The 11,585-nt window shown below is 39.0% G+C and overlaps 1 protein-coding gene across 1 annotated transcript; it reads left to right on the top strand.

Moving 5' to 3' along the window:
- On the top strand, positions 1-11,362 carry LOC143127277 (ependymin-1-like). Its single transcript, XM_076288669.1, has 6 exons — positions 1-182; positions 452-486; positions 732-866; positions 3,542-3,728; positions 10,124-10,217; positions 10,760-11,362. Exons 1-6 carry the CDS (start codon positions 104-106, stop codon positions 10,884-10,886), a joined length of 657 nt encoding a protein of 218 aa, XP_076144784.1. The 5' UTR covers positions 1-103; the 3' UTR covers positions 10,887-11,362.
- The last annotated feature ends 223 nt before the right edge of the window (positions 11,363-11,585 follow it).

The following is an 11,585-nucleotide window of genomic DNA, read 5'->3' as shown; positions in this document are numbered from 1 at the left end:
GAGAGAGAGAGAGAGAGAGAGAGAGAGAGAGAGAGAGAGACAAAGAGATAAACAGATTCAGGCTGACTTCAAACTGTTAAGAGTCAAATTTTGGGTTGCAAAGATGCAAGGAATTGTTTTGATCTCCGTGGCGATGTGCCTGGTCCCGAGTCTCGGCTGGGCACAAACTCCACAGCGCTGCAGTAAGTATTGGAATGTGTGTGTGTGTGTGTGTGTGAGAGAGACATAGAGAGAGAGAGAGAGTGCGAGAGAGAGCAGAGTGAGTGTAGTGCAGGTGTGACTGCATGTGTCTTTCTGAGAGAATTAATCTGTATCTCTCAGACCAAGCTGAGTCTGTCAATATGCTTGTCTGTGTCTCTGTGTCTCTCTCTATGCGTATCATGATCTGTTCATAATTGTTCATAAAATGCTTAAATCTAACAGAAATACTTTTATTCCTGTTATGCTTAAGAGTCTCCAGATCTCTTTACTGGAGGGATTACTGTGGTAAGCAGTGCAGTCTTTTTATAATACTATCAATTCACAAATAATAATAATAATAATAATAATAATAATAGCAATAATAATAATTGTAATAATAATAATGATAATAATAATAATAATAGTCATCTGAAATACTTGTGTACAGTACTTAGGCTGAAAAAGAAGAACATATTTTATTTCAAGTACATGTACAAAATAAGGACAACAATAGATGAAGTAATTTGTCTTTTTTCCCCCACCACGTCCAGGCAACCCAGGATGAAAAGGTGTATGCTGTTGGGAAGTACGCTTACGATGCCATTAACCAGCGCATCCACTTGGGAGAAATGGGGACTTACGATCACAAGAACTTCACCTATGAGGTCCTGATGCTCTACAAGGAGGTAAACAAGTACTGTATATCTCCAGTAGCCAACTCTGACAAATATGAAGAAACAACCAAACAGACACATGCCCAGTGTATAAACAGACAGACAAACACATAAATCCACATACAATTTTAACTCACACACATACAATTTTAATCAAATGTTTAACTGATAATTTGCCAAATAGATTCAACTGAAAATTTGCCAAAACAGATTTAGGCCTATTTTTGTTGCCTGTTTTCCTTTGAATTCACCCATTTAATTGACTTAAATAAGTCTGATTAATTTTCTGCCTAGTCTCTTTAGCTCTTAGTAACACTAAGGAACCATAGAATGAGGTTACAAAATCAAGGCAAACTTAAAAAGATGCAATACTAGTTAGCTGGCTCAACTTACACCAGCCCTGGTGGCTCATCTTACCCCACAACCACCATTTTGAAAGAAAATGCTTCTCACAACAAGCTAAGGTAATATTCATGATTTGTTTAGCCCTCACATCATTGGTTAAAAGGGCACCAATTCAAGGTGTAATGCATCTGAATGTTGTACTATTCACGTTTTCTCTAAATCACCAACTCTGGACATGAATGGAATCCACTTGGAGAACAAAAAACATATTTTTACACATATATTGTCGGGCCCCCTCTGTCAACTTCAAGGCAGCACTGCCACCATCAACTTCAAGGCACCTAACCGTAACCTTAACCCTAATCTAGCACTAACCCTTGACTAACCCTAATGCTGCTGCCTTGAAGTCGACGGTGGGGGGCCAAAAGACCATAGATCCCTCTTCACACACAGACAGGCAATATTGCCACACACACACACACACACACACACACACACACACACATATGGACTGTTTTTTGTGACAAAATTAAATAAATAAATGAAATATGAAATAAATAAATAAAATATTAAATAAATACATAAAAAGTTAAATAAATAAATAAATAAAATGTGAAATAAATAAATAAATAAAAGATTAAATGTAAAAACCATATATACATTTACATTTACATTCCATATGCACGGTCATGCAATAGACCTCTCCAGAATATATCCCGCCACCTAGCTTCCGTATCCATCCAACTTCCGGGCGTGGATTGTCTATGGGAAATAACATGGCGTTTTGAAAGATCGTACCTGTCAAACTCTGTAGGTGACAAAGTAGAAAAAGCTGCTGGGCAGATTGGCCTACACACTTCTGCCATCTAGTTTCCACTGGATTTTTTGATTTTCGGTGCCGTTTAAGTAGTATAGTCTATAGTATACTACTTAAACGGCACCGACAATCAAAAAATCCAGTGGAAACTATATGGCAGAAGTGTGTAGGCCAATCTGCCCACCAGCTTTTTCAACTTCGCTACCTACAGATGTTTTATCGATATGATATTTCGAAACGCCATGTTATTTCTCATAGACAATCCACGCCCGGAAGTTGGATGGATACGGAAGTTACGGAGGCGGGACTTATTCTGGAGAGGTCAATGTGCCATGAAATAAATAAATACGTCAGTCACCCATCAAGGCGGGACCTAACCACTGATTGCTGCCTGAAATAACAGGAAGTGATCCAGCTCTGAGTCAGACTGTACTGGTTTGCTACCTGTGAACCACACTGGACTAAGGACATAGCTCAGACTTGTATCATAACTCACGAAACATACAACAACAAGGATTTCATTCTAAATTTATACTTTTGGGAAGATATCAGGTGTGAAAGCGTTCTGTCATTTGATGGGTCTGTTTGCTGTGTCTGAGGGTTGATAAGACATGCTATGTGCACATCTAGAGCTAGCGCTAACAGTTAGCACAAGTGTTAGCTAGTTATCGACATCTACAGAAAGCGAACTTCTATCTATGGCAAACGACTTTGCTATTGCTTCTATTTATAGTAGGGTGCCCAGACGTCCCAGTTAACTTCACTTGAGCTGAATTCACCTCATTTGTTATATGATACATAAACAATAAAGCTTGAGATGCCCATGCCTTGAACTCTTATTATGTGAGTGTCAGTGACATTGCCCAAGCAGTGTCCACAACTTTCCAGAGACTTTTTAGTTCTCAATATGAGGGTATAACTCAGCAGCCGACAAGGATTTTTGACAGCACTAGATGCTATGCTTTTACGTCCTGATAACTCACAGCCAAGAGTTAGCAACATAGAACACACAATCTTTCTGAATGAAAATGCCTAGGTTATGGCTGTTAGCAGTAGCACTAGCTTTTAGCTTCTATCAATGACTTTATTCTGATCAGCCAGTCATGCTCACAAAGTTTGATTTTTTTTTTCAGGCAGCAACCAATCAGCGGCCTTGATGCGTGACTGACGTAGAACTATTTATTTATTTCATGGCACATTGCAAGACCGTGCATATGGAATGTAAATGTCAATGTCAATGTCAATGTATATATGGTTTTTACATTTAATCTTTTATTTATTTAACTATGAAGTTAATCTTTTATTTATTTATTTCATATTTCATTTATTTATTTCAACTTTTAATTATTTATTTCATATTTCATTTATTGATTTCATATTTCATTTATTTATTTAATTTAGGCACAAAAAACATTCCATACACACACACACACAGTGTAGTCACAATAACTATGAAGAGCCACAAACAATGCAAGCTTTCAGTCCTCCAAAAATCATCTGAGGTAAACTTACTTCTCATTGAAAGGGTGTCATGTACATGATCCACCGCCACAACCAAACTTGTGAGAAGGTGGCCCTGCAGTCTAAGTTCACACCCTTGGAGGTCCCCTTAGATGCCTCGTTCATGAGTCAGGTAGTTCTGGGAACACTCGCCTATCCCGAACAGGGTTTGGTGGTCAATGTGTGGACGGGACAAATGCCTGACAACTCAGGTGAGTAACCTGGATGACATCACTGTGCAAAAAAAAAATGTTTTTGTTGTTTGTTTTTATTTATTAATTTTTATCTATACTATATACCAGCAGGGGCGCAGGAGATATTTTGAAAGTGAGGGGGACCAAATTGTGAACACAAACCCATAGTGAGATCAGATTTCCAGATATCGGATCGCCACCTCTGGCCCACTTTCAACCATAAACTTGCCAGAATATTAAGATAATACCACAATACCATATTGATTGTTTTCAAAATATTTTTTGATAAAAATGGTCAAAACTGTGAGATGAGCGCCAGATTTGCCCTCAGACCAGCTTCTTGCTATGTGCAATTACTTTTTTTATATTTATTTCACACTACTACATGATCAAATAGTTAGGCCTACTTAAATTGTCTGGTATAAACCAAATCAACTCTTCACTATGTGTTTGCAGTTAACATTTATTGATGCATGGTTAGAACATGATGGCTTAACAAGTTACCAGTCCAGAACACACAGGAAATTGCAACAGAAAATTGCCTTTATAATCAACTATTTGTTCCAACAGCATTTAAACAAAGCATTTATAAAGTTGAAAAAAAAAAGATTAACATAAGAAGTAAAATAAAATACTGTTACTGTAGTAACTGCACCATTAAATAAAATGTATGTCAAAAATGATCAGAAAAAAGGCACCCATCTACACAGATAGTTCAGGTTTGGCAAGTTGACTCTTTGAAGGACCCAAAAACTGTCCTCCTTCTATCATTGCTCTGCACAAATTGCTGGGCAATTTCTTTTCTGTCCAGTGTGTCAAGCCTCTCTTGGTGGATATGACACACAGCCACACCATTGAGTCTTTTCTGACCCATGCTGGATCTCAACCAAGTTTTGAGCCTCCGCAACCCACTAAAGCTCCTTTCTGCCTCAGCAGAAGAAATGGGCACCACCATCAACAGTCTAACTAGTGTCTCCACCTCATTGAAGAGGCCACGAACTTCAGGGACCATGTTTCTCAAGATTTGTACAGCATCTGCAGTTCGCCTAACAGTGTACTTGCTCCTAAACATAGCTAACTGGACTTTTAGATTCACTGCATTCAGCTCTGGATATTTAAGAACAGTATCATCTGTAATGCCAGTCACAAGTGTGTTTTCTAAGTGTTTGACCATTTCTATGCCTGGTTGCTTAAATCTCTCCGTCATTTGTGTATCTACTGTGTCTAAGACACGATAGAACTCTGTCCTATAAAAATCCAACGCAGATCCAGGAGTGTAAGCAGGGCCCTGTCCAGAGTACCTTTTGGGAGGCCTATGAGTGCGTGGTAAAACAATAGGCTCTAAAGACAGTTTGTCACACTTGTCCACTGCCTTCTGAAAGATCATTTGAAAGTGTTCAGGGTCTCTTTTTGCCCTCATGCTGTTATGAATGAGGGAGACTGCAGAGAGCATGCCATCCACTGTCTCTGTATTCTTCTGGAGAGATACATTTAGTATCTCTAGTTCACCTATGACATCTAGGGCAATCATAAGGCCCAGTACAACATTACCATGTTGCAATCTATCATGCAAGCCCTGGGCCCGGCTGCAGTCACTAGCAGCCATCTCATTCAGTGCATTTAGCACCATTTCATATTGTGACAGCACAGCACGAATGGAAGATGCCCGCACAGTCCACCTGGTGGGGCATAAAGGCCTAATTGCCTGGAATGGCCCTTCCTCAGCAGAAGCAATGGCTTTAAAAGTATTCTTTAGTTTACCTGACTGTGCAAAATATGTGCCAAGCTCATGAATACACTGAAGTGAATTTCGCACAACAGGTGAGGCTGAGCATGCTTGTTGTGTTACTAGGTTCACACTATGGGCTCCACAATGTACATATGGTGCTAATGGCTGTGTCTGAAAAATGATTGCTTGTGCACCTGAGTATCTGCCAGCCATATTGGCAGCCCCATCATAGGCCTGACCTCTAAGGCCTGATAGGGGCAAATTCAGCCTCAACAGTACATCAAAGATAACCTTTGCAAGACTTTCCCCTGTTGTTGATGTGGTTTCATAAAAGCCAATGAATTGCTCATGCACTACCAAATCATGATCAACATAGCGTAGGCACAGGGACTCTTGCTCAGTGCCTGACACATCCTGTGTTCCATCCATAATAACCGAAAACTGCAATACAGGTATGGCACGGATTTCATCTCTGATCGCCTGGACAATTGATGAGCTCATCAAACTGATAAACTCATTCTGACAGTCCCAAGAGGTGTATGTCTCCCTCTTGGCAGACAACCATCTGGTAAAAGATGGGTCGTCCTCAGCTTTGTATTTTAAAGCAGAATCGAAGGTCCCTTTCTTATGATCATGCCCCCTCAAGGCCACACCCTGTCTCAGAACCATAATTACACCACCAATAACCTTTAACAGGTTAGCCCTGTTTTCATTCTGTTGTTCAATGTGTGCACTGCTTAGCTGTATATTGATTGGTCTTGTTTCATATGCTGCTGTTGTGACAGCAACTTTGTGGGCCTCTGAATTCTCATGCATGCTAAACCGCTCTAGTGCTTTTTTCCAGTTCTTAAAACCAGCACTGACAAAAGCTGCATCTGCACTCTTTGCCTGTGTTGGTTTCCCTGCTTTAAAGTATTTGGAGCATTGAAAACACAGAACACCATCAGCACCTTCACTTACATGCAGCCATGGGTACTTATCATACCAAGATTTTTGGAATGATAATGTTCTGTCACCAAGCACTTGTTTAATGATTACATGAGGATCAGGTTGATTTGGCTGGGTATATGCTGGTGTAATTATTATGTTCTCAGTTTCAGCCTCCTCTCCTATCTCTCCTTCTGTCTCTCCTTCCTCACGCTGTCTTTTTCTCCTATCTCCTTCCAGCTGATCCTCTCTGTCTCTTTCAGCCTGACTTGGACCTGCCTCATCATCAGAAATTACCTGAAAATATTAGCCCACGAGGACATTTTATATTTAGCCAAGGAAATGTTGGCCTATGATAAAACAAAAACACTGAGGAACATTGCATAGGAACAACACTGAATTAATTGAACATGATTTAAAATATCTGTCATATTGAAACAAATACCATATAATATCCAGGCTACATTTATAACTTCAGGCAAATGTGAAACTATCTCTTTGATTTAGGCGAATCATAGGCTACGCCATTAAGAAAATAGACATGGCATGCTATCCGACATGGGGAAATTACTTTTCCATTACACGTTGACTGGGGATGTATGAAATGTATGTCAACTTACTACGTTTGCCTTCTGGAAAAAAGATGTGATGCATCTTTGTTTTTTTGCTGGATTCATTGCGATTCTTCTCCTTATCCCAAGCGTCAAAGAACTCAACACCGCAAAATTCTCAGCTTGTTTAGGACCCCACACTGAACGCGTAAGAGCTATAGGCTAGCCAGGCCTATCACCAAGGTAACTGAAGTAGGCTACTAGCCAATAAGCTATATTTGTGTATTGAAATTATGTTTGAAATAAATGTCTTAGAACAAAGACGTTGGGTAAGATTTGTATTTCATAAGTTAGTGAAAACGAGTTGATCAGTAGGCTAGTTGAGTTATGAATAAACATGACAGGCTTACCATAAGCCTATGAATTTAATAAAAAATCGTGCATAATTAAACAATAACTCAATTTAGGCTACTTGGCTATGTAAAAAGGTTTCCATTTCAACACAGCCCCTGTTCAATGAACGTCTGCCTTGTATCGCAATAAACAGCGGTGGAAGTCCCGACACTTTTTCAACTGCATGGAACTTAATAATGAACTATCAAATACCCCCCAGATTTCAGTGCCCGTCAGTCCCAACATTTAGCGATATAATCAAACAGTCCAAAAGTAAATTAAATCCCAAACTAAACCTAAAGTGTTATGCTTTTGATAGCCTACCATATGCCGCTCCAAACGAAATGCATCAAGTAGCCTGGATTATTTTATGATGGTTGTGTAGACAAACTGGCTTCAGATATCCAACAGCGTGAATATGAGATTGTGCAGTCTTACAGTAGCCTAGGCTACTGTAGATGGCTGTGTGGTTAGCAGTGTTGGGAGTAATGCGTTACAAAAGTAATGTAATTACTGTAATATGTTGCTGTTTGCGGTAACGCGGTAATGTAAGGCATTACAAAAAAAAATTGGGTAATATTTACTCGGTACAAACTTTAGTAACGCGCGTTACAATGCAGTTTAACCCAAAATGAAGCGCTTGTTTTGTTTTGATACATATTTGCAAACACGCGAGAACAACAGAGGAGAAAAAATCCGCGCAAAACAGTAGAACGTTATCTCCTGATACTGGTTGAATATGACTGTGGCTGCAGCAGACTCGCAGGCGGACTCTATTTGCGGGATGGACATAAGCCTACGCTCATTATTTTCAGCTTGTCAGAGACAAGGCTATGAAGAACATAATAGTTAGTGCACTTTGTGTGCGAAACCGAAAGATCTCTCAGCTCGCGAAATAGCACAAGTAAATTAATGAAACATCTAATGTAGTGCCACTCTAATCTTTTTGATTCTTGATAAAACACAAACTATGCTGTTGTGCATGTCAGCTTTGTGCTGTGAACTTGAATTGAAGAGAATAAAGGGATAGAAATGCAGAAAAAGATTGTGTAGCCTGGCAGTGCCACCGCTCCCACCACGCGCACGCACTTTGCGTTGGGCACCAAAGGACAGAGGGGGCACCCAAATGTAACCAATGAATAGTAGCTTTACTGCAAACTGCGTTTCACTCTTCATCAATAACGTTTACAATGTCAAAATGCACTAACACGATGTTACATGCAAGTTTGATACCTTTTGGGTTCTCTCAATCACCACATAGTACTAGAATTGGTGGGTCTTCAATCATTCGTTTTCCAAGCATTTAGGCTACATGAAGCACATGATATGCTGAGTCGACTGAAACGCATTCCATTCAGATAGCTAGGTGGATACCAGGCTCATAATTCACTTGTATTCGCAAAACGAAATGTGAAGCAACATGTCATTGCATACTTCCATTTCCAAAGCAATGAAGGTTGCTTAAAACAACTTACCATTGTGCATATTATTGTTAATATTGTGCTATCAATGTAACTCAAACAAATAAGGCTTTTAAAACAAGAGCTGGCAAAAGGGCATTATGACAACGTAAAGATCAATGCTCTTAAAGTGACAGTGCACCATTTATAAGTAAAACAGCATTTCTTCAGAAATTAATGTTTAAAAATACACAGTAATGGTCTGTAAATAATAGGCCTTTTATTTTACTTTAGGTGTTTGAGTTATCATTTAAATGTCACTCACTCAAAGCCACTCACTTAGGGCACCGAAATGGCCAGCAGGCCACCATCTTGACATGTCTTTATTAAAGGAACCGTATGTAAAAAATGTATTTCAATTAATCATAAAATTGCCCTGATATGTCACTAGACATTAAGAAATCATGTTCATTTCAAATACTTATCACTGACAACAGTAGTCTGGCCAGGATATTGTCATTTAAAAAGTGAAGTTGCAGCCCTCAACTGATGTTGATGTTGTCATGTTGTGTTTTGGCCTAATGCGCCACCCTCCACCTATCTACTAATCACAAAGTCAGTAGTGTTTCGTCATCCAGTTGCCAACTCTGCCAGTCAGAGGGGAGGGGAAGGGGATACACCACTCTACAGTAATTTGAAAGTGATTGTAGTACCCGTTTTGGCCACAATCTTACATACGGTTCCTTTAAGCTTTGATTTACAATATAGTAGGCTCTCTATTGATTTTAATGAGTAGGCCTAGGCCTTAAAGTTACAGTATTTTATCACAATTTACCAGACTTTGACCTTTTGTCGGTTTTTAACAAAATTCTGACTATGATTGTTCCTTGTATTGCATTATGAGCACTGCGCCTATTGCATTCTACTGTTGCCTTAAGCCTAGCTCAGTCATTATGCTATACCACATCTCCCTCCATTGGAAGAGCAACCTGCATTGAGCGTAATAAACTGCATTTAGAATGGCAAATCCATATTTCTAGATATTTTGGTGAAAGTAACTTAAAAGTAATGCAATAGTAGTGTAATGCCTTACAATTCAGAGACAGTAATATTATAATGTAACAAATTACTTTGAAATGACAGTAATAAGTAATGCATAGTACATTACGATTTTGAAGTAACTTGCCCAACACTGCTTATTAAGGATATCAAGAATAAATTACCTATTGATTAAGAATAAGAAATTGTTGAATACAGACCTAATAAATGTGCAATGGTGCTTAATACAGGCCTTGTTGACCACTAAAACATATACATATTAGTTATGTATATTAATGGCTAACATGTGCTCCCTAAAATAGTGTTAGCGGCTTTACCTTCACAAATTCCTTTCACAATTTCTCTTGTCTCCAGGCACCTATATGATGTCCTTCACTGAACTCGGTTGTCTGCCTGTATCTGGTTTCTTCCAACCAAAGACCAATGGCCATGGAATGAGGAGTCATAGGTCAGTGAAAACAGTGTTTTTTTCTCTACCCATAAACTTCGATACAGGTTCAATACATAAAAGGATCTGTTAGAGACAACAGTGGCACATCGGATTTGAGCAGCTGAGGAATAAAACATTATAGTCACAGACTGTTACCATTCTTTAACATTGAAGAAAGTTCAGAAAGATTTTATCACCACCATTATCCATGGTCACTGTCAGACTGTTACCATTCTCTAAAATTGTACATAGAATGCTCAGAAAGATTTTATCACCACCATTAGACATTGCGCTGCAAAAAATCCTACATTTCAAAATTCAAGTAAGGTATAACCTTCTATCAATGGGAAGTATAATTGTTATAAGTGAAAGTGAAGTGAAATATTCTGGTTGTCTTATTCTATTGGTAAAATAAAAGTTACATTTTCTTGTTTTGTGGAAATTATACTTGAGATAAGCAAAATTATCTAGATTTTGTATACAAACCATTGTTTTGAAAAGTGTAAAACTCCACTGACCTCACCTCACACTGACACGTATGTGCCACTGAATTTGTCCAGCTACTTCGACAACGTGCTTGGGGTGAAGGATCCCGATGCGTTCGTGCCACCGCCATTTTGCCAGAGTGCCAAGCTGAAGGTGAACAGGGATGGAAAGAGGGCTGACTTCTTCAGCGTCTTTCAGTGAGAGGATAAAGAACAGGAGAGAAGTCAGAGAGACATCACAACGTGCTTGTTCACTGTGTCTGATTGAAACTGATGTACTAACTGAGACATGATTTTTTTTTTTTTTGTCATGCTCTGAGGTTTCTTTTTAAAGACAACAGGCCACTTCATACAATTCTACAGTTAAGATGAAAACTCATCAGGATATGAGATCAGGAGTTATTTTCAAGCAAACATTACAAATCTATGCTAAAAGCTAGACTGTCTTGCTTTAGTAGGCCATCTACTGTGTTATGTTCCATTCTCTGAAAAACACAGACACCTCTCCTGAAGTCATAAAAGATATACCACATATCCGATGCCTTCAACACACAACAGGCCTTCAAAAAAAAAAAAAACAGGATTTTCCAACTGTAGTGTGCACTGATGCTTTTTAGATGCATCCTCTTTGCTTGAATAGTTTTTAAGAAATCTTAATAAATCTCATCATAAAATCAACATGGCTCTGCTCTTGCACACTTTATTACACATTTAAAAGCACAGTCAAAAACTAAATCCATGAAAATGGAGATAGTTTTGGTGGACTTGAGCATACCTCCTTTCTTGCTGAAGGGATGTCCGGTGCCCAGTGATGTCCGGTGCCCAGTGATATCCGGTGCCTATACTCTTAAGGAAGGAAGGAAGGTAGGTAGGAAGGTAGGTAGGTAGGAAGGTAGGTAGG

Source organism: Alosa pseudoharengus, unplaced genomic scaffold, assembly GCF_046254945.1.
Source record: "Alosa pseudoharengus isolate Yale_2024_CS ecotype anadromous, Long Island Sound unplaced genomic scaffold, YU_APseudo_1.1 YU_APseudo_1.1_scf_17, whole genome shotgun sequence".
NCBI lineage: Eukaryota > Metazoa > Chordata > Actinopteri > Clupeiformes > Clupeidae > Alosa > Alosa pseudoharengus.
Note: the sequence above shows the minus strand (reverse complement) of the source record. Positions and strands in the feature narration are given on the sequence as shown.